General features: G+C 50.5%; 9 protein-coding genes and 1 pseudogene across 10 annotated transcripts, besides 1 other annotated feature; 4 read left to right on the top strand and 6 right to left on the bottom strand.

Annotated features, from left to right (window-relative positions):
* Positions 1–90: 90 nt before the first annotated feature.
* NCS54_01381500 (GMP synthase [glutamine-hydrolyzing]) lies at positions 91–3,464 on the bottom strand (the record flags this gene model as incomplete). Its single annotated transcript, XM_053158986.1, has 24 exons — positions 3,360–3,464; positions 3,109–3,256; positions 3,025–3,057; positions 2,944–2,972; positions 2,873–2,881; positions 2,703–2,754; positions 2,561–2,644; positions 2,390–2,503; positions 2,192–2,220; positions 1,927–2,125; positions 1,841–1,873; positions 1,634–1,791; positions 1,477–1,569; positions 1,392–1,405; positions 1,298–1,341; positions 1,213–1,245; positions 1,145–1,163; positions 1,077–1,088; positions 814–945; positions 548–674; positions 474–510; positions 364–409; positions 179–307; positions 91–127 (listed from the first exon to the last, which is right to left on the bottom strand). Exons 1-24 carry the CDS (start codon positions 3,402–3,404, stop codon positions 91–93), a joined length of 1,656 nt encoding a protein of 551 aa, XP_053014961.1. The 5' UTR covers positions 3,405–3,464.
* Positions 3,465–4,357: 893 nt separating this feature from the next.
* NCS54_01381400 (F-box domain-containing protein) lies at positions 4,358–5,953 on the top strand (the record flags this gene model as incomplete). Its single annotated transcript, XM_053158985.1, has 1 exon — positions 4,358–5,953. The coding sequence occupies one exon, from the start codon at positions 4,358–4,360 to the stop codon at positions 5,951–5,953; it is 1,596 nt and encodes a 531-aa protein (XP_053014960.1).
* A 227-nt stretch (positions 5,954–6,180) lies between these two features.
* NCS54_01381300 (Hypothetical protein) lies at positions 6,181–7,035 on the bottom strand (the record flags this gene model as incomplete). The annotated part of the gene is made up of 1 exon (XM_053158984.1): positions 6,181–7,035. The coding sequence occupies exon 1, from the start codon at positions 6,964–6,966 to the stop codon at positions 6,181–6,183; it is 786 nt and encodes a 261-aa protein (XP_053014959.1). The 5' UTR covers positions 6,967–7,035.
* A 4,067-nt stretch (positions 7,036–11,102) lies between these two features.
* On the bottom strand, positions 11,103–11,802 carry NCS54_01381200 (annotated as a pseudogene). The gene is made up of 4 exons: positions 11,653–11,802; positions 11,537–11,596; positions 11,192–11,486; positions 11,103–11,143 (listed from the first exon to the last, which is right to left on the bottom strand).
* Positions 11,103–11,802: a sequence feature.
* Positions 11,803–13,213: 1,411 nt separating this feature from the next.
* On the top strand, positions 13,214–14,830 carry NCS54_01381100 (Aldedh domain-containing protein; the record flags this gene model as incomplete). The annotated part of the gene is made up of 3 exons (XM_053158983.1): positions 13,214–13,559; positions 13,626–14,426; positions 14,529–14,830. 3 exons carry the CDS (start codon positions 13,214–13,216, stop codon positions 14,828–14,830), a joined length of 1,449 nt encoding a protein of 482 aa, XP_053014958.1.
* A 698-nt stretch (positions 14,831–15,528) lies between these two features.
* Positions 15,529–17,873, bottom strand: NCS54_01381000 (Hypothetical protein; the record flags this gene model as incomplete). The annotated part of the gene is made up of 3 exons (XM_053158982.1): positions 15,529–17,563; positions 17,608–17,641; positions 17,702–17,873. 3 exons carry the CDS (start codon positions 17,871–17,873, stop codon positions 17,293–17,295), a joined length of 477 nt encoding a protein of 158 aa, XP_053014957.1. The 3' UTR covers positions 15,529–17,292.
* Positions 17,874–20,358: 2,485 nt separating this feature from the next.
* On the bottom strand, positions 20,359–21,313 carry NCS54_01380900 (Hypothetical protein; the record flags this gene model as incomplete). The annotated part of the gene is made up of 2 exons (XM_053158981.1): positions 20,359–20,495; positions 20,829–21,313. Coding segments are annotated over 2 exons (486 nt in total). The 3' UTR covers positions 20,359–20,494.
* Positions 21,314–23,269: 1,956 nt separating this feature from the next.
* NCS54_01380800 (Hypothetical protein) lies at positions 23,270–23,745 on the top strand (the record flags this gene model as incomplete). The annotated part of the gene is made up of 3 exons (XM_053158980.1): positions 23,270–23,408; positions 23,467–23,516; positions 23,575–23,745. The coding sequence occupies 3 exons, from the start codon at positions 23,270–23,272 to the stop codon at positions 23,743–23,745; spliced, it is 360 nt and encodes a 119-aa protein (XP_053014955.1).
* A 116-nt stretch (positions 23,746–23,861) lies between these two features.
* Positions 23,862–25,048, bottom strand: NCS54_01380700 (FAA-hydrolase domain-containing protein; the record flags this gene model as incomplete). The annotated part of the gene is made up of 6 exons (XM_053158979.1): positions 23,862–24,066; positions 24,132–24,228; positions 24,274–24,530; positions 24,586–24,644; positions 24,706–24,944; positions 25,027–25,048. 6 exons carry the CDS (start codon positions 25,046–25,048, stop codon positions 23,862–23,864), a joined length of 879 nt encoding a protein of 292 aa, XP_053014954.1.
* A 545-nt stretch (positions 25,049–25,593) lies between these two features.
* NCS54_01380600 (Hypothetical protein) lies at positions 25,594–26,926 on the top strand (the record flags this gene model as incomplete). The annotated part of the gene is made up of 2 exons (XM_053158978.1): positions 25,594–25,798; positions 25,854–26,926. The coding sequence occupies 2 exons, from the start codon at positions 25,594–25,596 to the stop codon at positions 26,924–26,926; spliced, it is 1,278 nt and encodes a 425-aa protein (XP_053014953.1).
* Positions 26,927–27,548: the final 622 nt, after the last annotated feature.

The raw sequence follows: 27,548 nt of genomic DNA, 5'->3' as shown, positions 1-27,548 counted from the left end.
CAAAAACGGCACTTTGAGAAGATTGTCTTCATAGAAACCCATGGTTGAGGCCCAATTTGGCCATTCTCTGCCTCTAGATCAATCCAGTTTCTACTCCAGTTCGATGGTGCCGGGGGGCTTCGAAGAACTGCCAAATATCAGCTGGAGCTTCAAGACGGAAACAAGGGAAGTGACTTACAGGTCATATGTGACTCGGGAAACTCCGTCCACCTCGTTGACGATCCTGCGAGCCATGGCCTTGAGCAATTTGAAGGAGAACTCGTAGGGCTCGGCGCTCATGAAGTCACTAGTTGTGACAGCTCGGAGGCTATGAACCAGGTCAGAACTCAGGTCTCTAGGACAGAGCAATGGGCGATAACTTACATGACGATGTATCCATAGACACGGGTGTCTCCCATGACGCCAACAGCTGTGAGAAACAGTTAGTCAAGTCGAGACGGGCGTCTTAACCACCCCATCTCTGGTGCACATACCCTTATTGGTATCCAAACCGGCGTAGGCTTGGGACATCTATCCGAACAGTCAGCTCTTGTTTGAGAACTAGTACTAGTGAACTTGCCTCGTTGTAGATTCCGGCCTCCTTGATCATGGAGATGAAGATGTGGTCGGCCTTTCTCGCGATTTCGACTCGTTCAGGGGTAATATCTCCCAGGACACGAACTCCGATGCCAGGTCTGTGTAGTCCATAGAATTAGCTCCGCACAGCCTCAAACGGTTCAGCATGACCTGCTGTTGGTAGGAGGGTGTCCCCCCTTGACCCCTCAGGGGGTAAAAAAAAAAGACAAAAGAAAAAAGAAGAAAGAAGAAACTTACCCGGGGAAAGGATGTCGGTTCACGAGGTCCTCGTGAATCTGGAGACGCCTACCAAGTGCCCTGACCTCGTCCTTGAAGAGCTCGCGCAAAGGTTCCAAGAGCTGAATCGCTGTCAGTTTTACTCCCCGGACGCTCAAGAGCGGGGAAAAAAAAACGCCTTTGTGGGTCTCTTTTCGCGCTCAGGGGGATGGAGATGGTCAAAAATGATAGGAGAGTTGGTGTTGTCACTGGAGGGACTTCAGGGGGTTGAACTGTCAACTTACGCGTAGGCCTTGCTGTCATGGTCAAAGTCAGTCATGATACGAGAGAAAAGAGTAAGAAGAGGTGTAACTAACGCCGTCCATCATTCGCTATGTTTTGGTTAGTTCAATGTTGGATACGGAGGGTGGGAGGGGAGACTTGCCTTGGGAAGACCACCGACGTTGTGATGCGCTATGAAAAGAGTCAGCAATTGCAGGCGTCGGTTTCTACGACAGCTACTAACTCTTAATAGTGGCAGAAGGGCCCTTGAAGCTCAGTGACTCGATGCTGTAGACGGTCAGTCTTCCCCTGGTACACAAACCGCTCGCTACACATACACGTCCGGGTACAACTACATCAGAGCAAAGATGTCAGTCAATCCAGGCATCCAAATAAGAAGGACCTTGGCACAGGGTGACATACCGTTCCCTGGAGGAACCAAGAGACTTTTCCGGCGTTGGGGGTGTTCTCTGCTTCCTTCTCGATTCTGATGGCCTCTTTCTCGAACAAGTCAATCTATTAACCAGTTAGCACCGCTGGCGACATGAAAGCCGGGGGGATGGAGCAATTGAGGACATACAAAGGTCTCTCCAATGATCTTGCGCTTCTTCTCGGGCTCCCTGACGCCCTTGAGGCGGCCGAGGAAGAGCTCGGCGCCATCAACTACCGTAAGGTTGATTCCGAGATGCTGTTGAAGAGTCTCCTTCACCTGCTCGCACTCGTTGAGACGCATCAAGCCTACACCAAGTTAGTGTCCGTTAGGCTCGTGCACAAGACTTGGTCATACCGTTGTCGATGAGGACAGCGTGGAAGCGGTCACCTATATTTGTGTCAGCCTCTCCATATATGCATGATACAACCCTGATAGCGTACCAATTGCCTCCTTCATAAGCTTGGCGGCCACTGTGCTGTCGACACCGCCAGAAACAGCTCCAATAACCTGGGCCTTGTCGCCAACAAGCTTCCTGATACGAGCAATCTCCTGCTCGATGAAGTCACTCATGACCCAGTTGGGTTGAGCTCCGCAAATGTCGACACTGAAGTTGCGCAAGAGCTCACTTCCACGGGGAGTCTATGAGTCGCATCATGTTAGTTGAGGGGCAGGGGCAAGAAGGTAGGAAGGAGCTGGTATGCATACGTGTTCGAGCTCGGGGTGGAATTGCACGCCTGTTGGGATCTTGAGTTAGTAAAGAGCACACAGTGGGTGAAGTTAGAGGGGACTCTTATGTAACGAGAAGGGAAAAGAAAAGGGGGGCAAAAGCGCAGCAGCGCGGCCAGTGAATGATGAGGTGGGGAGATGGGTGACGTGAATCGAGTTTGTGATGGACAAACACACCAAAGATGGGCTTTGACTGGTGAGCAATGCCAGCAAACTCGGAGTTGGCAGTCTTGGCCACAACAACGAACCCCTCGGGCAGGCGGACGAGCTTGTCGAAATGGCTCATGTAGGCTATCCAGCGTTAGAATCCGTAAAAGACTTGGAAGTTTCATAGGGAAGGGAACTCACCATGCATGGTCTCGCCCAGACCAGCGAAGAGACGGTCGACATGGTTGTCAACCTTGTGAATGGTGACGTCAGCGTGGCCGTACTCTGTCCAGCCGAGTTGTTAGAAACCGTGGACACGCGGGTTCAATGAGCAAAGACAAACCTCGAGCTATTCCGCGAGCAACGTTCGCAGAGTCGGCCTGCCAAGCAATTTCCTATACGAGGTTAGTTAAAGATTTGCGAGATCAGAGAAAATGAAAAGCTTGCCTGGCAGCCATAGCTAAATTCGAGTAATTAGTACTAGACCATAATGGGGCTCAAATGGAGTCATACCAAATACCACTATAATTTCGTGTCAGTGAATGTGTGTTTCTCAACACCGAGGTGACTCACAGGATCGGAACACCAAGCTCAAAGACAGCGGGGTCAACGTCTTTTTTAGATCAGCATACTTGCATCTCATGTGCGAGGGAGGGAAATCTCACGGGGTGAGCCGTCGTCGTAAACGGAGGAGGGGCCTATTGAGTTTGTCAGAAAGAAAAATGGAGGAGGGCCGAAAGGATTCTTACCTCCAGACAAGACGATACCCTTGGGCTTCCAGGTGAGATCGGCGAGCTTGGTGGTGCAGGGGAGCATCTCAGCATAAACACTGAGAGCTCGCAGGCGACGGAGAATCAGATGGCTGGTTTGGCTGCCGAAATCCAACACCAAGATGGTCTGTGACGAAAAATGTCAGTACTGAAGCCGTGGAAGCCGGATTGCGGGGGGGTTGGCGCTGCCGGGGAAGAGCGAGGAGGCTTGGGAGAGGAAATTTACGCACGTCGAAGTTGTTGTGAGGCGCCTCGGCGTCGATTCCGGTGGCCATGTTGTCTGATTTCTGCAGAAGCAAAGATGGGAGCTTGATTGATGAGTGCGTGGTTGTTGCTAGAGAAACTTTTTGATGCCATCCATTCGTGCCCCTCCAAATTGCCCCTCTATCTTGCCCTATCTTATCTTATCTCTACCAATCCTGACTCAGTGGGTTGCCTTGACGTATCACGTGACTGTCCAATCTCTTCTTTCCCTAACACACGTGACCTCCCCCTTTGCCTGCATGACTTTCCACGTTCTAGCACGATAACCTGAGTCCTTGCAAGGGATAATTTTTGTTCCCAAGCAGCGGAGTTTAAAACACAAGCATCTCCTACGAACTTGCTGAATACCCATGTTCACTAGGTAAGGAAGCACCGACATCAGCAGGCAACAACGTGCCCGGATAGTTACGGCGGCGGCGAGTGCCTATAATAGCTTCTTGTGACCTTATTCAGAAGGTTTTTGAGCATGATGGAGGCAGGACAAGTCTGTGCTCTTGGATTAGGTCGAATGACAAGCAGCGTGAAGGCACCAAACCCCGGTCTGATTCTGGGACCAAGCTTCACTGACGTGATGCTTGCGGGCATCTATCATTGGTCCTTGTACGATAGAATCTTAGGTACCTAGGTCTGTCCAGACGTTGCGATGTGATCCCGTACTGGACGGCTGACATCCATGTTGCTCGTTTTGTTACTTCTTGCGGTAAACAGACCAATAGTGTCCGGTAAATCTTTCCGTGGAATTTACTCTTTCATTGCAATCTACAGTTCTGGTGCCTTGTTCTTGGCTGGTTGATTGTCTGTCCCCTGTGCTTCCCAAAGCAAAAGAAGCAATCGCCGATGTGGGGCGCCCAGACTTCTGCCTCCGAAATTAACCGTCGGTCAGCATAAAGGGGCCATCGTGAACTCTTCCTCTTGCAATATTTTTCACCTCAGAAAGCCAATTTCTCAATAAAATCATTACGCCATGGGTTACTCCGAAATTCACTGCCACATATGTGGCGTCAGTTTCAACATCAGCCGTGCCCGCACAGAGAAGGAACCTCGCAGCGCAGCTTGGGGTCAAGAGTGCGACTATCCATATCGTTTCCATCCAGAGTCTTGTCCTGATGAACCGGGATGCTTTTGGGTCAACAGATATGCCGATGGAAACGAAGATGCTGAAGAACCCGAGACTGCTCTCGTGGAGCCCGTCAAAGTCTTCCCCGCCGACATTGATGAAGACAACTTCGAGCCGGATGATTGGGAACATATTTCAGGGCCAAGATGTAATCAAGGTGATGCTTACAACGGACACGACATCTCGGTAAAGGCCATGAGGGGTTGCAAAACCTCCCAATGCCTTGTGCGCAAGCCAGAGGACTGGGAACCTGAGCCGGATGATGAGGAGTTTGAAACTTCGGGGCACTTCTTCCTCAGCGGTCTGAATGACTCCATGCCGAGCAGGGACATGGACTATCCCGAGGTCTTTCCTGCTCGCCATGACTGCGACAGTCCTCATGCTGACAACTGCATCTGGACTATTGAGGACGCTGAAGTCTACGCCATGCCTTTTCATCCGACCTGTCTCGAGGTTTTCAAGAGAGCCTCGTTGCATAGGTACGGCCTTGTCGACATTGAATGCCTCACACAGTGGTGGGCACATGAAGCAAACTACGAGGACTTTTATGCCTTTCCTCGACATCCCGATGTCGAAAATGGCCAACAGCAGTCCTGGAATCATTCCCCAGGGGATGAGTACCTTGCCGCCAATCCATGCTTTGTACCTGGCTTGGAATCTCTCTTATCTTCGGCGAAGCGTCTAAAAGAGCTTGGCCAGGCTGACTCTGAAGTAACTCCCACGGCCGTCTCGATGGCGAAAAATCCCACGGATCTCTTCTCCCGACTACCTGGAGAGATTAGGATGTTTATCCTGCTGCAGTTGGGCTTCAGGGATATTGCCAACCTCCGGCTCGCTTCGCGGACATTTTTGCAGCTACCCCAGTCGCTCTTCTATCACTTGACTTTGAGCGACAGCCCGTGGCTGTACGAAGCCTGGTCATCGTTGCCCATCTCCTTCTGGGCTACCACAACAAGGGAAGAGGAAGAGAAGAAGGAAAATTCCCGACAGACCAGACTGACAGAGCTAAGAAACGCCATTGAAGTTCTAGAGGACGAAGCCCATGACTCTGGCGACCCCGGCTCCAACGACGCTGCTATTGAAGCCATAGACAGAGAGATTGAGAAACTCGAGGATATGTCCGGTGGCCCCCGTCCCACAACCGCGGTCATTCAGCTAGATCGTACCGAGACGGACTGGTACAGTCTACAGACTGAGATCGGGAGAAACTGGAAGAAATTACAGGGACTGCGAAACCGACGCAGGATATGGGACGACTGCCAGGAGATTCTCAACTGCGTGGATGCTTATCGAAGAGAGGGCAAGATCCGCCGGGGGCAAGCGGTTGATATTGTCGCAATGGCCAGACGAGCTGAGGAAGTGCAGGCTGAGAAGGGTAGGAGATGGGCGAGGTATTGTGCCGCAGGGAGGCAGGGTCCATACAACCCGGAGGATTGGGCTTAAACGAGGGCGATGGAGTCGCTGGAGAATTCTATTATGATTACAGTTCAGTCCATTTAAGGTGCTGGCAAAGGCGAGCGGGGGGTTTCCAATCTGCGTGACTTTTCTGATATTTGGCATTATATTCTCTTCGAATATATACAGGTTTGTAAAACAAAACATACACTTGGTCACTTGAACCGACAGATTTGGTAACTTGCTGTGCTCACGTATATCATGAGCTGATTGACTTAGGCAGAGTCAGGTTGGCCAGGGTCCACGTCGGCAAAAGTCGTACCAATGGCCACCTCGTCATACCAAACCTGTCGGAAGCCCTGGCTACCCTCCATGTGTTTATCGTCGTGCCAAGCGTTGGCATACAGACCAATGCGGAACTGAAACACGCTGTCGTCGTTGAGGGTCGTCTTGCGGTTGTACTCCTCCAGAACCTTGTTGCCATCAAACCAGATCTTGTAGAAGCCAGTGTTGTCGCTCTTCCACGAAGCCTGGATGACAACTTTGTGCCACTGGCCAGCACTGACCTTGGCCAAATTAGGGAACGGCTTGATGTCACGGCTGCAGTCTGGCACTCGGTACTGGCCGCTGACGACACGGGACATCAGTTGGTCGCCCTCGAGCCAAAGCATGGACGAAGGCATCCAATCATCACCACCGCAGCTGGCACCAGGACGATTTGCAATGAACTGGGCTAAGTTGTACGACTGGGGTTGAAATTCCCACTGCTCTGACAGACGGAAGGCAAAGCCGTAGAAAAGCTGGTCGCCACGCTTGTAGCCTTGGTTGTGATCGACCTCAGAATGGTAGCGGCCAGTGTAGCCGGGTGTATAGGTCTGTGTCATTTTCAGGGAATTTCCGCCCTTGTAGGCGACGTTGGTGACGGCTTCGACGGTACCCTTGTTCTCCCGACGGATGTAGTCCCAGCCGTTGAGGTTGCCTGGGTTGTAGAATTTGCGCTCGGCGGAGGCGGAGAGGGGACCGAGCGCCAAGGCAGCCGCGATGGTGTTGATTAGCTTCATGATAACGATGCAACGAGAGGGACCGTCTTGTTTTGGTAAGGAGGAGTAGGGAAGGACGGGCTGGAGATGAGATATCACGGTTGTCCTGGGAGTGCCTATTAAAGAGCCAGGACGTCAAGGCTCGGGGATAGTTAACAACTTATAAACCACACAGTCTGCAGCACATGTTAACATCACCTTTTACCATAATTGGCTTACTCTTATTCACTCCACCGTATCCTTAGCCCTATTTCCCTCAGCTAATACACAGCGATCAGCTTATGTCCTGTGCAGGGCAGGGATGATTACCCTGTAGAACAGACATCGTAAAAACTCGCCAATAGGAGAGTGGGTTGAAGAGTTCCAAGCTTCGGTATGAGAACTGACCAACATAAATTTCTCGTCTTGAGATATTTGCAGGCCGGAGGACACGAGCCTCATGAGCCCCATCAGGAGATCTTTTGTTGCATGATGCATGAAGGCGCCCCGGGGCAATTTACTTGTTTATCCACAAACTCCCCGAGACACATAAGCCACCGCGTTGTATTTAGAACATGTCTTGGGCTTTTTGCCCTCAGAAAAGCTTGGTCAGTGAAATGAATGCCACGACATCCGCAAGTGCTACCGTATGAGGCAAGTAGTATTTGAAGTGGGCTCAAGGCGGCCATCCCACTGCCGCCCAGGGAAAAGGCAGGTGACATTGGCTTAAGTGAGCCGGTCTCTCTTCATTACTCCTCTTGTTTTAGAGTCCCATCGAAGGCGCTAGTTAGTTGTTACCTGTATTGCTAAATACATACGTGCTTCTATTACTAGTTTGCAGTTTCGTGGACTATTACGTGAGAATCAATGGACAACTGACCGCTTGAGAAGGAAAACGGTCCAGCCGGTGACATTTCAACTTCTAAGCAGAAGATACGAGTCTAGCTAATGCCATAAGTAGTTGTATTGAGCTTACTGTGGCGTACTACATCACGCCGTCGCTCATACGGATTGCCCGATCCCGAAGGTGCCATGAAAGGGCTCAGACATGGAATGCCTCGACGTGAGATCTAGAACAGCTTGATGGGACTTCGGGCCGCGAAGTAAGGTGTTCTCGCCAGTATTGCCCAGGGTGGGTTGATGACTGCATGACGGCTTGCAGGAGCTGAAGTGAAACCTGCAGAGCATTTACCAGGCCAATCAATTTATGTCAGACAACGGGCTGTCGATCCATTACCACCTCGGTCCATAATTCCGGTGGTTCTGGTGGTCAACAGCCCTACCAGACGCGGGTTGTTTCACGCCGTCTCGGCGCATGGATACCCATCTGGCCTTATAAGCACCACGTTGTGCGGATGTAACGGAGCAATGGCAGAACTCTCCCTGGCTCGGAAAAGGGTCATTGGCTTGAGCCATGCGACCCCTGTTCACCATGGTCAGGATCGGCCGCTGTGGAGCATTCATGCCAAACTTTCCAAAGGATTTCCAGCATCAGTATCGGATTTGTTGCGCATGCTAATATTTCTTGCTCCACCAGTTTATAGAGCTTGGTCTTTGGCAACTACTCTCATCACGTCGACTCCCAGATCAGGTCATTCTAACGGTTGATCAAGCGATCCCCGGGCAATAGGAAATGACCAATGAAGCCACGTGCTATTATGCTCGAGAATGACAAGAATGTGCACAGATTCAATCTTGGTTAGATTAGACATCCCAGAGCCAACTACGACGAGCATCTACCTCCCCTACCAGTGCCCCCAGATCACCCGTATTGCAGGCCTAGTGCGTCCTGAGGTCTCTTCTGCCAATGGCAATGGCTACAGTGCGTATTTATGAAGACTGCGCCTATGAAAGGTGGCAATTGACATCGAGGTTTACCGAGCCATGCCTCCAACACTCGAATCAAGTGGCTGCTTCACATTCCATCACACCAAGCGAGTAGCTCTGTATCATCATTTATTATGAGATTGAGAACCAGGTTCCGACACGATGCCACCGCTCCGTAACTAGTACAATACAACCACACGAGGCGGATAGCTCTCGAGGTCATTGATCTTGTCTTGGGTTATACTGTTTTTGCCAAAAACTCCAACGCGTTTATACCCCCCTTCACTTCCTTCAGCTACCGCTAGGGCAATACCTACCACGGACAAATCAACAAGGCCTCTATACGCAGAGGCACTGTCTTGCCCCGTGGCGAGCAGCATGCCCAAGACTTCTGCTGGTTGGGCATGTGGTAGGTCAAGTCTGCACCAAAGAGTCTGTCCCTTGCACACACCTTCCAGTACTTCGTATGGTTTACGATGAAAGGTCTCCTCCTGGTTGGTCGACACTCGAGGCCGAAGTTTTATCAAGGGGCCCGAGATGGTGATAGAACTTCCTTCCATAACCTGCCCATACTGATTGTCACTCGCGAGTTTCATGTCGCAATCAACCACCGCCACTCCATTCAATAGATCGTAGCCGGCAAAAAATGTGTCAAGCCATTCAACCTGTCCATTTAGCGAAGCCCAAGACCAAGAAGGGGCGAGATATTGGGTTGGGCAGGTGGGGTTATTCCAGTAGAACAGCAAATTTTCCGGAAGCGTCTTCTGCCATAGCCCTGCACAGTAGCGACCTTGATTCTCCCCAGAGAGGGCCGATAGAGCAGAAAAGGCCGACGCCACTCCAGCCAAGGCGGGGAGTTTGTCCGTATCGTAGGTGAGGCTCCTTCCTGAGAAATCGGTAAAGACCTCCCTCCACTTGGTGGATCTTAGATCTGGAACCTTGAAACCAAACAATTTTCCGTCTTCTGTTTTTTGTACTCTCTTGCAGCTCCACCCAATCTTTTTGGATGTGAACCAGAGGATGCGTGTGGAGAGGTACTGTTCTTGAAGAACCCATCCTCTAGTTCTCAGTGCATGGACTCCTCTTATGACGGATGTCGACTCGTCGCAATCTTTTATGAGGTAAATATTGGCCGATTCGCCTGTGGAAGAATTCAACGTCAGGGTGGTGTACGGGAAAGGCCGCGTGCGCAAAAAGCCCTTGGTATCGTCGTCTGAGTCAAGAGCTGCAATGTTGATATAGGCGTTGGTATAGACGCGGGCCATTTGCGAAGCTTCCCGGTCCCAATCCGAGATGTCATCTTGGATGATGCAGAGTGAATCGATCCATAGGTAAGGCACGCCCAGCTCATGAGTCACGATGATGGCGTCATGGAATGTTTTTGGGACCTTCTTGGAGAGTTTAAAGCCCTGCTTCATCCTCTGAAGGTTCTGATTCGTTGTAAGAAAGCTCCGTGACTCTCCCCAACAGTGGCTAAGAGTGGCATATCTTGTGTTAGCCTCTACCTCTTGAAGACTGGCCCCTTCACACAATGTGATGCGGCCCAAATCCCTGACGTCAAGTAGTCGGGTAGGTAGCAGATCATTGAGTCGTGTGGCTCTGTCAGGTTTGCCCTTTCCTTCTGATGTGGAGGGCGGACGGTTTGAAGCAGGGCTCGTTGGGCACCGGCAGTTGTGGTGTTGATCACACTTATCTATCCAAGAACGCATTTGCCGCTTAGTGGCTTCCGACAGCGGATCGACATGCACAACCCATGCGGAGCAGTCAGAGGATGGAACATCTGACTGAGTCAGCTCAAGCTTGCCGTAATACGAGTTTGACAGGATCCCTTACCATGTTCCGTCTTGACTTTGAACCTCGGGCCTCTATTAGATGTTGGCTGTATACATGTCGACTCTAATCCGGAAAGACGCACACCCCCTTTGCATTCAGGACAAGTTATGTCATGGTGCGGCCACCAGTGCCTCAGAATCAGGAGGGTAGCTAACGCAAGGCCGCAATCCCTGTTCCAGACTCTCAGCCGTCTTGCAGTCGACGCGCTGGAGTCGACAATGTATTCGAGGTGCGGCGCGTCTAAACCAACTGGCAGCTCGCCGTCTGGGAGCGAGGCACAAACTGGACAGCTATACTCCAAGAGTCTGGGAAGAAGAGGTTGAAACTGGTCAGTCTTTGCCCTAATCATACTGCAACTCTTTTGCAACTGCTCGCTGCGTGTTAGGGTCCGCAGCACCTCGTATATTGTCTGGTAAGCTGACTTTTCGTGGATCAAGATGGATGTGTCAGCCGGATTTGTGTTTTCGAATAAGGCGTTCAATAATCCAGAATGCGTTGCGCTGATGGAAAGATGAACCTCATTCTCTGCACCGAGGGTAGCGGAGTGTTTGGTAACCAGCTGAGGGGGATTAGCCGGTTAATGGGTATGTAACCATTTTAGATGTACTCGCCACGCGATCGAGGCCATCTATAGGTTTGGTCTCGGAAAAGGAGTAGACAGGGAAGTCGGGGAGGAGGTGCCAGGCCATCGTTAGTTCTCTAAAGTCCTCGCTGTTGTCATACAGCCAATGGCCAAGACAGTCTTCACGTTCTTCGGTACGTGTATATCTCGCGACGCTAGCCAGTATCCGACCATACTCTTGGTCTTCATCTTCTCTATGAGGTGTTCCTACGAAGAGTAACGCTTGGATGCATTGCATGATAGATTGAAGGCCGGGATCGGCAGCGGCGAGGAAAAGCGCCTTTCCAGAGTCAACTCATTCTCAGTCCAAGATGATAAGGTTGAACTTACATGCTTCAGAATTAGGCCACCGAGAGAAAGGCCAACAAGGATAATGGGTTTCTGCCGTCCCTGGGATAACAATAAGCCCAGCGCTCGAAGTTACTAACTTCACTTAATAGCCAAACCTGATGACTAGACCTTTTCTTCTGCAGCTGTAATAGGGCCTGATGCCCAATATACGCCACTTTGGCTGGAGGTCCGGTGAAGACATCTGATATCGCAGCTGTCATGATGCTCGCGCCTGGTAGGTTCCCTACAAGCTCGTTCTTGAGGGGCCTGTTCCAAAAACAAAATCGTGTTAAGCCATCAAATACCAGAATACTAGGGAAGGACGAATAAGCAAGCTGGCTAGGAACGATATTACTGTGCGTCTTACTCGACCTGTTCTCCATGCGAGCGATATTTTTTGAACACTCCGCAGGAATCCCACTGCCAATGTACCGACTCGGTCATATTGGAAATGAGTGGTGGGATCTTCTCAATAGAAACGTCACAGTGTTGGAACGAAGAAAGAGAGGAGAAAGAGAGGAGACAGCTGCAGCCTGGACCTACCCCGCCTTCGGGGTTTCGGATTAATATTCGACCGAGCTGGTTGCGTAACGAGGGTGTTAGGGATACGGTCAAAGTTATGCTGTAGCTTGGTTGAGCGCTTTAGATAGATGGCGGTAGTCTCCTTTGCTGCGTGAGTGCTACTATCTTACCGAAGAGTTGGAGCCTATTTCTATACTAACTTAAAATTCAGCTATCATTTTAAGCCTAGCCGCAACTAGTTTAGATCCTAGTTCTATACAAGATGGCAGCATCCCATTATTTCGAAGCCTCGCTACACTTGAGAGTTGGAAGTGTTCGTGTCTCATTCTCTCTATTCCTTCTAGATCAATTCCGAAGACGAGGACTGAGTACAGGGCTTACTATTGTCTCATGCTAATTGTCAAATGAGTTATGATTCACGCCACCACTCGATTTTGCTCGCTTCGGACACCTTCCCTGGTCGGAGAAGGGGTATTTTAACCTACTTATGACTACGTCACTCTCATAGCCAATTCATTTGCTACACCACAACATGGCCGAATTACCTCTGATCTGACCGAACCAAGTACCATGTCGCTAATTAGCTAAGCTTGTGATGAATCCCAATGATCGCCTTGAACGAGTTTCCCTGTACATTTGTGATGTTGTGTGTCAATAGCCGACAGCCCCTAGTTTTGCTTGATGCCTGAACTATGGCGAGACCATCGTCAACCTCATCACTCAAGGAATGATTGCGTATGCGGTTATAGCGTCAGCAGAGGTCAGGTGGCACTTTCTTTGCTTCACCGAACCCTACAAGTCCAGTGGTAGGTGCCTTGAACAAGCCTGCCCCTCTAGGTAACTATCTATCTATGTATCTTAACCTGCATACAAAACAGTGTGTGGACGGAGTCTGGGGCTAGCATATAGCTCCGAGAGGCCCGGCCAGGGGTAGATGCGTTTGCGGGGAAGTCTGCGGGGAAGTTTGCGGGGAAGTAATCTGCCAACCCGAGGTCCCTGGCTTCGGCAGCTGTGGTTTGACAACTGCCGGTGGTACATGGTCCTTGTCAGGACAGACTTTCACCTCAAATACACCGAGGTGAGTGCGTGGATGAGATTTGCGAACCATCTTCACTCCTCCTCTTGTCCCCCACTCACCAGCAAAGCCAAGTCAACATGAGCAGCAACAGGTTCTTTACCTTTAAGAACACCATCGGAGGCGCCCTTCGAGGGAGCAAACGGCTTGGACATGGCATCAATCCCTCTACCCGCAAACCTCTTTGGGATGTGCCCATCGCCTCATCACAGGACCTTGAAAGCGCCGTCAGTTCAGCTCGCGTCGCCTTTGCGGATTGGTCCAAGACACCGTGGGCCGATAGACAAGCCTGCCTGACACAAGCAAGCAAGCTCCTCGCGGAACACAAAAATGACATGTCTAGGCTTTTATCCCTGGAGTGCGGCAAACCACCACAGTTTGCCGAACTTGAAGTGATCCACGCCATCAATTTCCTCGACTTCTTTGGTTTGTTGCCTTTCGCTACCTTGTGTTGCCAATGTGAGCTTATCTGACTGAGGTTCCACTTCACAGCTGCCCAGGAGCCGCTAGAGACACGGGTCATTCAAGACGATAAGGACCTTCACTTAACCCTGCAGTACGAACCTATGGGAGTGATTGGTGCTATCTGTCCTTGGAACTATCCTCTTGTACTCGCAATCGGCAAGATCGCGCCTGCGCTATTGACAGGCAACTGTATGATTGCGAAGCCATCGCCGTACACCCCATACAGCCTCCTCAAATTTGCCCAACTGGTCCAGGATGTGTTCCCTCCTGGAGTCCTGCAGGCTCTTCATGGGGATATGGAACTAGGCCCTTTGCTCTGCCAACATGCCGACGTGGACAAGATAAGTTTTACAGGGTCAAGTGCAACAGGCAAGAAGATTATGGCTGCCGCGAGTGCCACGCTCAAGAGTGTGACGCTTGAACTAGGCGGGAACAGCGCCAACATCGTTTGTCCCGATGTTGACGTAGATGTCGTTGCTCCTCAAGTGGCATTGGCAGCCTTCTTCAATTCTGGTCAACTATGCGTGGCCAGCAAGCGTGTTTTTGTTCACCAAGACATATACGACAAGTTCCTCCAGAAAATGGTTGAAACTGTCGAGAAATGGAAGGTTGGACCGCCTGACGCAGAGGGGGGTGTTATGCTTGGACCAGTACAAAACGAGATGCAGTACAACATTGTGAAGCGCTTTTTCCAAGACACAACAGAGAATGGCTACAAGTTTGCGTGCGGGGGAGGTCAAGCATTGGATGGATCGAGTTTTTTCATTAACCCGGCCATCGTCGACAATCCTCCCGATCAGTCACTTGTGGTCGAAGGTGAAGCCTTTGGTAAGTCCATGACGACTCTTCCTATTTCTTGGTTTCCACTTATTAGGAAAACAGTTGCCTGAAACTTCAATATGCTAATTCCTTCTTTTATCACCCATGTAGGTCCGATTGTGCCGCTACTCAAGTGGAAAGACGAAGATGACGTCTTGTCCCGTGCAAACAACACCACGACAGGCTTAGGCGGAGCTGTTTGGTCTGCCGATATCGACCGAGCAAAGAGGATCGCCTCGGGAATCAATGCGGGAACTATATGGATCAACAGCGCCGAGAAGCCTTTGCCACAGGCACATCTGGCTGGCCGCAAGGAGTCTGGAGTTGGCGGAGAATGGGGACGTGAAGGGCTGGGGGTGTATTGCAACATCAAGACAATCCACCATTACCAGAATCCTGTATCTAAAGAGTAGTTGTATCGGCCCTGACATTGATCTTTTTAAGTAGCAGGCATCTGCCGCGTTCGCACCATGAGCAGCTTGACTTAGGCGCCATGGTCAATGCCACATTTCCGAAGTAAGCGTTAGTCCTTTCCGAATATCTTCTGCTGCTTCGAAAAAGCATTGATGCCACTGACGAGTGAATCGCCACCATGCTTCGCAGCCGTGTGGCAGCTGACGCTGCCCTCGAACACGCCTGGATTATGCCGGGTCAATATGTTGCCATCCCATGCACTGAAGGTGACATGGGCTTCTTGGGTGTTCATTACAGAAAGACTACGGGCTTTCTGGTTATTGCAATCACTGTGGGATACGTTACATGCAGCACATTTTAAGATGTTGGCGTGTAGCATGTTGATCAAGGTTCACCATATACAGATCGCTTGTTCACATTCGCATCCCAGAAATGGACCCAATTGTCTCATTTCATCCCCTTCAACAACACGTTGGAAACGTCGGATTCGTAGTTAGGAGGGATCTCAACACGCAGTCATTATGGACCCTATGGAGCTTTGTGGTTGTTATCAGGATCTTGCCTTCGAAAAGACGGCAGTGATAAATCAAACTATGTATATGTGTTGAAGATTGGACAGGAATTTGTAAATGTACATAAAAAGTGAAGAATGTAAGCGAGAGATTCTCAAAAGGTAGGACCAACAGCGCGGCCCCATCTATCCCCGTTTGATAAGGTCCGCAGCCTGCATGTACATATGGTCAGCAATCTTTCGTCTAGGTACTCATCGCGGGATCAAGTCACTTACCCTCTCAGCTACAGCATATACAGTCGTCATAGTATGCGCAGCAGGAAGCAAAGGAATCACGCTAGCATCAACAATCCGGAGCCCATCAACACCATAGACCCTGAGATTCTCGTCGACGACACCGCCTTCTTCACGCTTGCCGATCCTATTAGACCCAGCCGGGTGGAACAATGTTCCAGCGCTGGAGCGAATGAACTGTTCTAGATCATCGTCGGACGTCACATTGGCTCCAGGGACGACCTCAACAGGCGCAAGACTCTTGATAGAGGGTGCCTCGACCAGCTTTCGGGCAAACCTAATACCTTCAGTCAAAAGGGCAACATCAAGTGGGTTCCTAAGAAACTCTGGGTTGGCTACAGGAGCATCAAAGATGCTAGATGATTTAGCCTTGACGGATCCTCGTGAAAATGGGTGTTGGAGACCGAGGACAAAGACGCCGTCACCCCAGATGAGCTCGAGAATAGCAGTCTTTTTGTCAAGCAGCTTCTCGCTAAGAAGCGTTTGCTGCTTATGGTAACTCTTGGCTACATCGGCGGGCGTGCCAGGCGGCAGAAACTTGGTGCCGTCTTGGCTGGCTGCTTGTTTATGAATGTCCGAAGCGGCGTTGGAATAGTCGGAGAGGGGCAGGAAGATTAGAAAATCACCGGTGGGGCTTGTTAGGGGACCCTTCTTCTGACTGTCATATTGAGCTCGTGCCTCGGCCGCAAAGGTGGCGTTGCTGGTCAGGTTGCTGTTCTGAATAGGTGCTTTGACTACTTCCACGTTAGTCTCTAATGAGTTGACAAGATCTGCATGGATGGCACCACTTACTCTGGTTGACTACAGCGAGCAAGACGTGATCATGGAAGTTCTGGCCGACTCCGGGGAGGTCCACGACTGTAGCTACGTTGATGCTAGAGAGAAGGGCCGAGTCGCCGATGCCAGAGACTTGGAGAATTTGGGGCGAATGAATTGCTCCTGCTGCAAGGATAACCTCCTTCTTGGCACTGACTGTCTGAGGAGAACTGTCTCTGCTTTTGGCAAACTATAGTATCACTAGTTAGCTAGACGGACACGCACGGTATGTTGACGCCTTACCTCTACACCTGTGGCCTTGACTGTGCTCTTGTACTTCTTGGTGAGTACTCGTGTGACTTGCTGGCCGGTCAATATCTTGAGATTCTTCCGGCTGGATACCGACTCGTAGTAGGCCTCCCGGGCAGAGGACCGCGTCAGCGTTTTGGGATCTTGGTTGTGAGGACAGAAGTATCCTCCGATCGGACTTCCGTTGGCTTGGTCTCGAGCAACAGTGATGTCAAGCTCTTGGACCGCCTTGACAATGTTCTCTAAGGCAGACTCATCAGTATAGCTGTTCATTGTAGAGCTTAAAATGGGACAATCAACATACTTGTGGTAGGCCAAAAGAAGGGTGAGTAGCTTGAGTGCATGTAGCCCGAAGTACCATGAGCTGACGCATCCGTAGTAATGGCATACTCCTTCTTGATATCGGCATTGGGAGAAGTGAACTTTTCGTTCTAAAGCTCCAAGTCAGCGTTTGACTCTTGTCATCAGTGACGTCTCCAACAGGGATCATCAGCCAAAACAGCAAAAGACACAGTCATCGATCCATGACAACATCAAACCCCAATACCGTAAAATACCGTGACCTATTGGCACTGGTTGAGTCTGGCTCAGTTACCTTACCTTCTTGAAGTAGGGAAAAAGAGTATCCCAGTCCCAGCCCTTGTTACCTAGCTCAGCCCAGTCATCATAGTCTGCTTTCGATCCTCGGTCAAAAACCATTCGGTTCAGCTTAGTTGAGCCTCCCACGACCTTGCCTTGGGGGATCGAAACGCTCCGCCCGTTAAGCGACTCGCTGGCGGGATATGTGATGTTCCAGTCGTATTTGGTACCGACAGCGCCGCCAGCGAGGCCAGGAATTGTGACAAAGTCTTCATTGGCATCACTGCGTTATGGTTAGAAATACTCACATTGCGTCTTATCACTTACAAGTCACCAGCTTCGATGATGAGGACAGTTACAGCTGAGAGATAATTGAGTAAGTATTGGCTGTGAAGGAATAAGGCTAAGAAAAAAGACATACCAGGGTTCTCAGACAAACGATTTGCAACTGTCAGACCAGCTGCACCTCCACCGACAATGATATAATCGTATTCTTTACTAAGCTCGGCACTCTTAGCACCTGGGTAGGCTAGGGCAGTGGTTGCATGGAGGCAGCCAACAGCGGCCGCAGCAAGGACCGGAAGCCTGGCCATATTTAGCAAACTATGGATAATGGGCAAGTTTAAATAGTGTAAACAATTGGTTTGGTGGCCAACTGATCATTTTACGCCCAGCTTTCAGTCAGGAAGGCTTACTTGCTCTTATACATGCTGTATCAATCACAACCATACGCCTCAATCGCTTGCGCCATCATTCGACCGCACTAACCTCCTTGTAAGCCTAGTACAGTAAACGTGCCGTTTCTTGAAAGTTTATTTCTCCTTGGCCCCAAGACATGGCCGTTTCAGGAGCAAGGGCCAGAGATTAGATTACCCAAGACGGAAGCCATCACCGCAAGCTTGGAAAATGGCATTGACATTCAATCAGAAACGCAACAAGCTCATTGGCTCGCCAGGACTCTTGTAACGGACGCAAAGCCTGATCTGGTCTGATCTTGTCACATAAAGTTTACACAGCCTGTTTGAAACGGAGCATGCGAAACGTGTTAAGAGACAGCGCCGCAATAACCGCAATCCCACTCGGGACAAAACATACTGGGTTCGTAATCTATTTCTAATCAAGCAGGGGGTTCACAAACCCGAGAATACCGAGGCCGGGACACGGCGTCTTTCACAAGACATTAGCCAAATCGTGCTGTTACCTCCACTCCATACCGAGGGTATTATCCCCCTCCCACCTGGTCGAGCCGGGGAAGGGCTTTGTCGGCAGCTAGCATCGGCTCTGCAGTCCCTGGATCTCCTTCTTTCATTTGTGGAACAGTCCTGTTTTCTGCCACTTGATAGACCTCAGTTGCCAGGAAACGCCCCCTCCGCTCCCGGGGCCGACCCTCCAGTGATACCCGTCCCAGCATATCCTGCAACTAAGGATGGTAGGGTACCTGGTAGTAGGGTAGCCTCAACCAGTGGCGGTGCTTCCCTGCCAGTTACACTCCTGCCAAGTTAGCTTCCAAACCTGTCCCTCTCAGCAAGCAACAGGCCTGCGACATCTTTTAGCTTCACACGCCGAATACGTGCGTGCGTTTAACAGATGGGGGTTATGAACACCGCAAAGTCTCTGCATGAACTGTAGATACATCATAGATTTGGGTTAATACGAGAGCTCTATCAAGAATATCGACGACACAGGAAACTTATGGCTCCCTGGCTAGTTTGTGGACTATGCCCATTCAACAGAAATACAGTCCCTCGAGAAATTCACGTCGTACGGCTACATCACAACCTTGCACATGAACTCTCAGAGTCTTGGGCAGCAGGCGACAAGACCTGTCCTCGGACGGCTCATTTACGGCCGACCATGTCATCCGCCCTGATTCTGACAGCTCCAATCATGCACACGGCCTGTCTTTAAGCTCGAGTCCCCCCCCCTTTTTTTTTTTTTTTTTTTTTTTCGATTCCAGGGCAGTGTCTCTAAGGTTCAGTCTGTCAAAAGATTCGGACTCTCCAATCTAATTAAGCAGGGAACTCACACCCTCTTCAATTTCTGCAAGCGCAAATTCTCCAGTGGTATTGGTAGGAGTAAGATAGAATATTTGCTAATTGCCCATGACGTTTCAAACCATGTTCGAAATCGCAATACCCCGTGCTATCAACCCGGGCATACGCTTCATATATACCGGCAACGCCCCGGGCCGCGACTGGCAGTTCCTGGCGCCAGGGCTCCCAGGCCCAGGGAATGTCGCTAATCTCACCAGTGGAAAAGTCATGCATCACAATCTTAGCATCTCCTGAAGCCATGGTTCGAGGGGTTGTTCCACCTTGGGCAGTAAATTTGAGCTGGCCCTTTTCTCCCGAAATTGTCCATGGATTGCCAGGAAATGGAATCCCTTTTTGGAATGTCATGAGAACCGTAGCACCACTCTCGACGTATTGGGAGGGTCTCAACAAGGCCGATACGGAGACAAGATCTGGCACATCAGACTCGACAGTCTCAATCACGACACCCGTCTTGGAAGCAAGTCTGACCTTGGGCCGCTGCAACTGTAGCCTGCTTCGGATATCATAAGCACCCCCAAGTGCAGTTTCCAGAAACTCCCACACTGAGAGTTGTGAGAATAACGAAAATGGGTCCAGGCTTGAGGGCCTCAACTTGAAAATAGCACAATCGAAGTTATACATCTTTGGCAATTTCACTTCCTGACACTTTTACTCCCTAAAACTTTGCGCGCAACCCTAAGACCCAAATGCACCATGGACAAAAGGCAAGCGATTTATCTCTGGGAGCTGACCATCCATGAAGCAAAGGTCCATAGTCATAGCCAAGCGAAGGCAGTCAGTCGGCACCAGGCGGAGATGGCTTAAGCTAGGTGCTTGGGGTTCCAGTGATTGTAAGCCTCGACTGGCGAGGAACCAGTCTTGAGCCTGCTGGAAAACCTGCCGAATGGTTCCAGCAAGCCAATCCACCACCGGCGACCGCGGCTTGCTGGCTTTCATTACTGCTATGAACACCACAAGAGGCTTCTGGTCGGCGCCTTGAAGATGCCCATCGCCTCCCGACGGTCTCGTGTGATCATCTTGTCGGCTAAGCCAGCTGTTGAGCAGACACAAGACCAGCGGAAATGCGATACGGCAGATGCTACGGGTCCAATCAGCATGGACAGACGTAGGTCGTCAAACACAACACAACTTACACGCTTATTGGCAAGTGCGACAACATATCTAGCTGGGTCATGTTTTGCATACAAGCTGCCATTCGGTTTATCGTTGTTTGGAGTTCAAATTCCCTCTCAGGAATGACGATTTCAGACCCGAGCGGGCTTGGCAAGGCCATGGAAAGGAGTATGTCACAGTGGCAGAGGGATACTATGGCCGAGCTGACGCCCAAGACATGTCAGTCTGACCTCTCACACCCCGGATTGAAATCCTCACTGGTAATACATCTCGACTGTGCTTGCAAATAAAGCCACGGACTTTTTCGGCCTAGAGAGGGTGCTATCTTGCGCACATATCGAAGTAGCAGCCTCTAGTGTCTGCTTAAGCCTGGTCAAGTACCATTGCTGAAGTCGTATCTTGCATTGACTGATCTTTCGCATGCTACTGTGGCCAAAGAATGACGAGGAGTTGTTGTATACAAGAGACGACATCAGAAGCACGTCGGTTGCCAACACACACAGCTCGACCAAGTTCTCCAGAATGCCAGCAACAAGGATCTTGGTCATAGGCTCAAACACCCGAGAGGCGTCAACTTCGTCTACCAAATCTGCGCTGCACAGAAGCTTACTCTTGTCGTCAAAGTCGAAGAACGAGTTGGTCACCATGATGCTCTGCCTACACGTCAAAGACACAGTTCTGTCGCAGATGATGCAACACCACCATAGACGTTTCAACAGATTGTGTCGCTTCCTTCCGGAGGTGGCGTATTGGCCACCGTTGACCTCCATGTAGTTGTAATCGTGTGCTCGGGCATCTTTGGCGTGCTGAATAGCGATTCCCAGCCATAAGGGTCCCGTTCGTCTATACTCAATGTAGGAGCACATGGTCAAACAGGAGAGGCTCAGTAGCAATGTACTGTGAGCGATAGCGATCGGGCACTTTTCGTAATGGAAATGGTAAAGTAACTTGTAGAGTCAGCCTGCGGCTCTACACGGGACTGGGTGAAATATATATACTGAGGTACGCCTATAAAAGGCCTTTTTTGCATCAAGAACGGTCGTAAAACCCAGGGAGCGGACCACATCGGGAGATACAAACTGCTCATGGTCAGCAACTTTAGAAGCAGTTGTATTTCTTGGGACGTACATCGCAGGAGGAAAACATGATTGCCTGGAGAACCATGATAGACAAAGAACCTGGACTATCACTCTCTCGACCAGTCGAGTGATAAGCGGCCCAGAAGTCGGCTTCGTTGAGAATTGGCAACAGGGGATGGACATTGAGGAAGTATTCCCAGACAAGGGCATCCAGAAGATCTCGCCTAGGTGTAAGGAAGCATGATTCGTTCACCAGAAACTGCAAGTCCTGAGGAAACATGTCCCCCGTTCGTGGTGTTTTAAGGAACAAGTAGTCGGTGGTAGTTTATTTGTCTTGGAGGCCTTCATCGAAGCCGAACTATTCCAGCGGAGCCGTCAAATATTCTGTGTTAACTTAAAAGAGATGTTCAACCTACTGAGGATGGGGTCTGGAAAAGCTTAGGGGAGCTGGTGGAAGTCGAGCCGGACGGGTCCATTGGCAGCTGCGGTAGGAAATCGGCAACCCCGAGAATGATGGGAGTGGGTGCAACCGGCGGGTTTGCTAAGGGATCCATCCCAGTTGTTGAGTTCCCAGGCTTCATCTCGCCTCGGTGACTGGTCCGTTTGCGTTTCCGTAATTGGAGACGACAAGAGGGTTAGCTAGACGAGAGCGGACTTGCCCAGACGAACTTACCCTCGTTTGGCCCTAAATCCCGAATCGAATACACACTGGGTCTGGCATCGCTTGCAATTTACGCAAGGACCCGAGGACTGGTTCGAAGTGCACTTGACTTTTCTGACCCGGCACGTGTTGCATGCGCGAGAAGCCCGTTGTCTTGGGGGCGGTTCAGACCTGTTGGACATGGTGCACGAAGCGAGCGCGCCGTGGGGTGAGTCTTGGAGATAGGTAACAACGGCAAAGAAGATGCGAGTGGGTTTATGGCTGGCTTGCTTCGTCCTTGATGGTGACGCCTTGGAGGCTTTACTGTCTTGCCAGTCAATCATATGCAATAAAGGTATGTGATGGAGTTCCTTACGTGAAGTGAGGTGGTTGGAGGTGAGACGTATGCCAGTTTGGATGCAAGCAATCCGGAGTTTTTGCCTCAACAATTCTAGTCTCTCTCTGGCCGTGACTGTTCTTCTTTGATTCTTTCAGCAGCAGTAGCAGCACCGTGGCTGTCGCGGGAATGCACCGAACCCTTACATCCGTTGCATAACATTCGCAAGAAGCTCACTTCGGCGGCCCGACGAGTGGGGATTGCCCGACACCCTTCCCCGGCCGGTCCCGAGCTTCCTGGAGCCTCTCCTCTCCTCCTCTCTCCCCCACCTCCACCCCCGCCCAGCCCTGGGCAGAATCGGCCCCGTTGCGTAGACCCCGAGACCAAATCCTCCACTTCCGCCATCGGAGTCAATGGCATCATACAACCAGAGAACCCAATCAAGGCAAGACAGAGACGGCTGCTCGGATGGAAAACAAGTAAGCAGACAGACAAACACATCGCCTTCACAAAATTGGAGATTGATTGCTCCTTGCATACCATGAATCAACCATCCCCTGCTCACAGCTCTGTCCGTCAGAGCTTTTGGACGGCTTCGGGGAATGACGCTAGTGCCGTGAAAAAGCCATTCTGTGGCTCCGTGTTTCTCAGTCCCTGCAACATAAATAGGACGAAACCTCATCCCACTAAAGCTTGGATTTTCAATTTTCAGTTCATAATTCACCAATTTTAGTCAACACTCCACCAACAACGACACTTCTCAAAGATGACACTCGCTAGCCCCAAAGGCCCTTATAGGCTCGTCACCGTGAACAATGCACCCGAGCGCGCCAAAAGGCTCATTGGACGGGTGGTGGATGACCTCAAAGATCAGTACACAATCGAATATGTTGCCAACTGTATCAGTCAGCCGCGATTTTATCGAGTCAGTTGAGCAAGTCAAGAAACTAACGAGACCTGCAGACAAGGAAGAGGTAGAGCCCAAGGTCAAAGAATTTCGACCCCATATACTCGTAAGTTGGACTTGCCAAAGTGCATGTAGAGTGAGCGGAGCTGATACTGAATGGTCAGTTTTGCGCCTCGATGTGGACGATTGAGGATAGCACAGAAATGCGCGAGATTGCAAAGTCCATCATTCCTGACATCAAAACTCATGCAATTCCTTACGGTCTTCAGGTTAATGAAGGTCCTGACGCGATAGTGGAGCATCTCAAGGAGCAAATTCCCTTGCTTCTTGAATAAGGGATGAGTGACGGTAGATGCAAGCTCGGGTTCAGCATTCACTTTTTCTATCTCCTAGTCTAAAGCGAGAAGACACTCCTTCTACAACCTTCTATCAGCCCTAACTGTCTTTCTCCTCATTCATTCTGGATTTTATTGATGAGTGTACCGATGTGTGGCGTTATCTCAACCTTGAACAGGTCTCCGTGACGGAGACTAACCTTGGGCGACTTTCCCACCCCAACTCCTGCAGGGGTCCCAGTGATGATTACGGTTCCCGGAGGTAAGGTAGTGCTCTGAGATAGAAAGCTCACAAGTCTCGGAACACTGAAGATCAGGTCGCTTTCGCCGGACTCTGTCAGCAACGGTACCTGAGGGAGGCCTTCATATAGTAATGGTTATCTTACTCTACTCCACAGTCTTGCATGACATAGCCATTCTTAAGACCACGCACTCGAAAGTCGGAAGGATCGGGCACAACCGCAGTTGAAACCAGTGTTGGCCCTGGAATTGTTAGAAGCTTTTAGAGACCGAATGAGGGTAGTCTACCTATCGGGCAAGCCCCATCGAAGCCCTTTGAGTAACACCACTGCGACTGGGCAAATTGGCTAGTTCTGCTCGAGATGTCGTTGCTAGCAGTGTAACCCAGCACATAGTTCATAGCCTCTAGCTCAGACACATTTTTGGCAGTCTTGCCGATGACGACGGCGAGCTCGGCCTCATAGTCTCCACAATCATCTAGCTGGGTTAGTTTGGGGAGGATTGTAGGTGCAGGCCAAGGGTCCCCTAGGGAAGTGCTCGGTTTTCTAGATGCCAAGATTAGTAGAGAACTGCGAATTGTGTCCATATCACACATCTTACAAGAAGACGGTTGGTACGGTAGGCAGCTCCAAGCCTACTTCTTGAGCATGTTGCTTGTACTATATGGATAAACTCCATTAGTGGCGTACTTGTAAACACAAAGGAAAAGTATCAACAAACGTTCAGGCCAATACAGCGAATTGTCCCAACTTCATTGGCAGCCAAAGGTGACAAGATTCGGTCAATTATCTCCAAAGTTCCAGTTCCCTTGCCAGGGTTCAAGGCTGAAGCCCCCGAAAATACCTCGACCTCTACGTTTTCACCATTGTAAAGAGCAAGCCCGACGTCGATGTCATCTAAGACAGGCTGTCCAATTAAAACCGTTTCCGCGTTGGACCGTGGAACAAAACGAACAAGGCCTGGCACGTAAGTTAGCCACCGTTCTTTGGATTACGGATGACGCTGCACCCAGCCTGCAGGCCGACCTCTCAGGGTACTTACGATTGAACGACGGTGCTGCCATTGTAGTGCAGTTTCAATGTAGACTTTATTATAGTTGAATCCCAGCCCTTGAGGGGTAACTGAGCCAGAAGACCGTCGTGCAGTTTCAGGACCCTGGGTCAACAAAGCTGTAGCGAAGCCTCGTTCAGGAAGGAAACAGCACCGAATATGAAGTCTTTACCGTCTGGCCGTCAAGTCCTCGTATCCAACTTTCACTCGAGGAATGTTGTTTGCGACGTTTGAAGCTGATCTGCCAATAGGGGGACTCAGATTGTCCGACATCCTCGGCTCGGATTCCCCCTCCGGGATCTCTCCCCGTAAGCCTGCCACAAACATTCAATCGGCCACTTCCCACCGCCGCATCACGGAACAGAGGTGGGGGTGGGACCGATGATACTGGGGACATTTGTAGCTACCCTACAAGAGAATCGCCTCTCGGCCGAGAAAAAAGCACATGTCGGATGAACAGCTTTCAGGCATAGAAGCCAGAGATCCCTCCTACGTTTTGATTAGGCCCCCAATACGAAGTTGTTTTATCCAAATCCACATCGATCCAATTAATCCACGATGCCATCATTGTCGAAAGGAGAGGGCGCATTTCGGGCACATCTGCCCAACTTGAGTATCGACAGGTTCACTTCAATGAAGAAGCAGAATTCTTACGAGTATGCTAGAGCGTTTAAAGAAAATGGCAATCCGCCGTGGCTCCATGGCCTGTACCTGCATTGGCAAAAACTTCTTTCTGAACCGTTCAAAGGTGTTACTAGTGATGGTGAGTCGGATCACTTGAACAAAGGGCCCTAGAGGAAAAATTGATTGGTATCAAGGCAAGGTCACACCCGATCTCTTTGGGATTGAGGACCAAGGTATCCCCATCGAGGACATCGTCAGGGCAGCCAAGCTTGCCCTGGCCAAAATGAGTCCCCAGCAAAAAGATCGCTCAATCTATCACATCGACTCTCCAGAATGGCGTACATGGTCTAACCCGGAGATTCTGTTGAGTGATAAAGGTGTTAGGCTCGATGAGGTTACTGAGGAACTCCGGACGGCAATCTTGCAAGTTCTCAACATCTCTCTCTCCCCGGAAGGCTACCAGAAAGCAATCTCAGCTATGCGTATCAATGGCTTTCTTGGTGAGCTGGTTGAAGCACCTGCCGTCATGAACGAATTCTCTTACAACTTTGCCCTCTTCGGGGTTGAGCCGTCTATCACGGAGCCGTGGGGTTTCTCGTTTTACGGGCATCACTTATGTCTGAATGCCTTCTTCTATAAGAGGCAAATGGTTCTCTCTCCGTGGTTCACGGGCGCCGAGCCGAATCTTATCGATCATGGCAAATATCGCGGAACCCGAATCTTGGAAAGAGAGGAGAGGCTTGGCCTCCAGCTCATGCAGAACTTGCTCCCGGATATGCAATCTCGTGCTCAGATCTATCAACAGATGAAAGATCCTGCAATGCCGCATGGACGTTGGAACCACGATGACCAGAGGCATCTTTGCGGAGCTTACCGCGACAATCGTGTTGTACCCTACGAAGGTGTTTTAGTCTCGGAACTCTCAGCAGAACAGCAAGAAGTCGTCACTGAGATCCTCCGCGAGTACCTCCTGTACCTGCCTGAGAAGGCTCGCAACCTTCGCCTCACTGAGTGCAAACGCTGGTTTCATGAGACCTATTTCTGCTGGATCGGTGGATTTGAGGATACCGACTCTTTTTACTATCGTATCCAGAGCCCTGTCGTGATTATCGAATATGACCATCACTCAGGAGTGTTTTTGACAAACAAAGAGCCGGCTAAATTTCACATTCACACTCTCCTTAGGACGCCTAATGCTGGGGACTATGGTATGGCGCTGAGGAAGCACATACCCGGCATGACACAGGACTTCCTTTGGGAAGGGTAGTCGGACCAAATCTGCAAGGCGAACTACAATGTGAAAGAGGGCAGTGCTCCGAAACCTTTCGTGGGAAAGTGGCCTGTCTTGATTCTTTCCCTATCCCATAGTTGCCTGAAGCCTAGAAGGCAAAATATGAAGTATCAATGGAACCAGCCACGGAGCCAACAAACCAGATGAAGCCTTTGTTATCCTAAAAAATCGCCCAGGCTGGAAGCTATGGTATTGTCATTGTGTACCATGCCAGTGGGCCCCCAAATAACCAGAACGAGGAAGAGGAAGAAGATGACTGACATGATCAATTTAACACCACTTAAAGACAGGTAAGGGAGCCATGGTAGAGTGGTCCTCGCCACCTTCGAAGCTCTTTTATGAGTCGCCTCGCTTGCCGGACACACCTTCAACACACTGTGGCCCTTTCAACACCGCACTGAGACGATCGGAACATCACAAGCGCAGTTAGGGAAGAAATGACTACACAAGGAGCCGACTGTGCCATGCCAAGGGACGATGATGTAGCTTGATTGATTTGGGGAGAAGGGCTGTGTGTTGCGGCCACAGGTGACGTACGGAATACGGAGCACACCCGTCCCAAAAATCCACCACCAACAGACTTGCGGGGGCGGGGCCG

Source organism: Fusarium falciforme, chromosome 12, assembly GCF_026873545.1.
Source record: "Fusarium falciforme chromosome 12, complete sequence".
Lineage (NCBI taxonomy): Eukaryota > Fungi > Ascomycota > Sordariomycetes > Hypocreales > Nectriaceae > Fusarium > Fusarium falciforme.
This window is presented reverse-complemented; position numbering and strand designations above follow the sequence as displayed.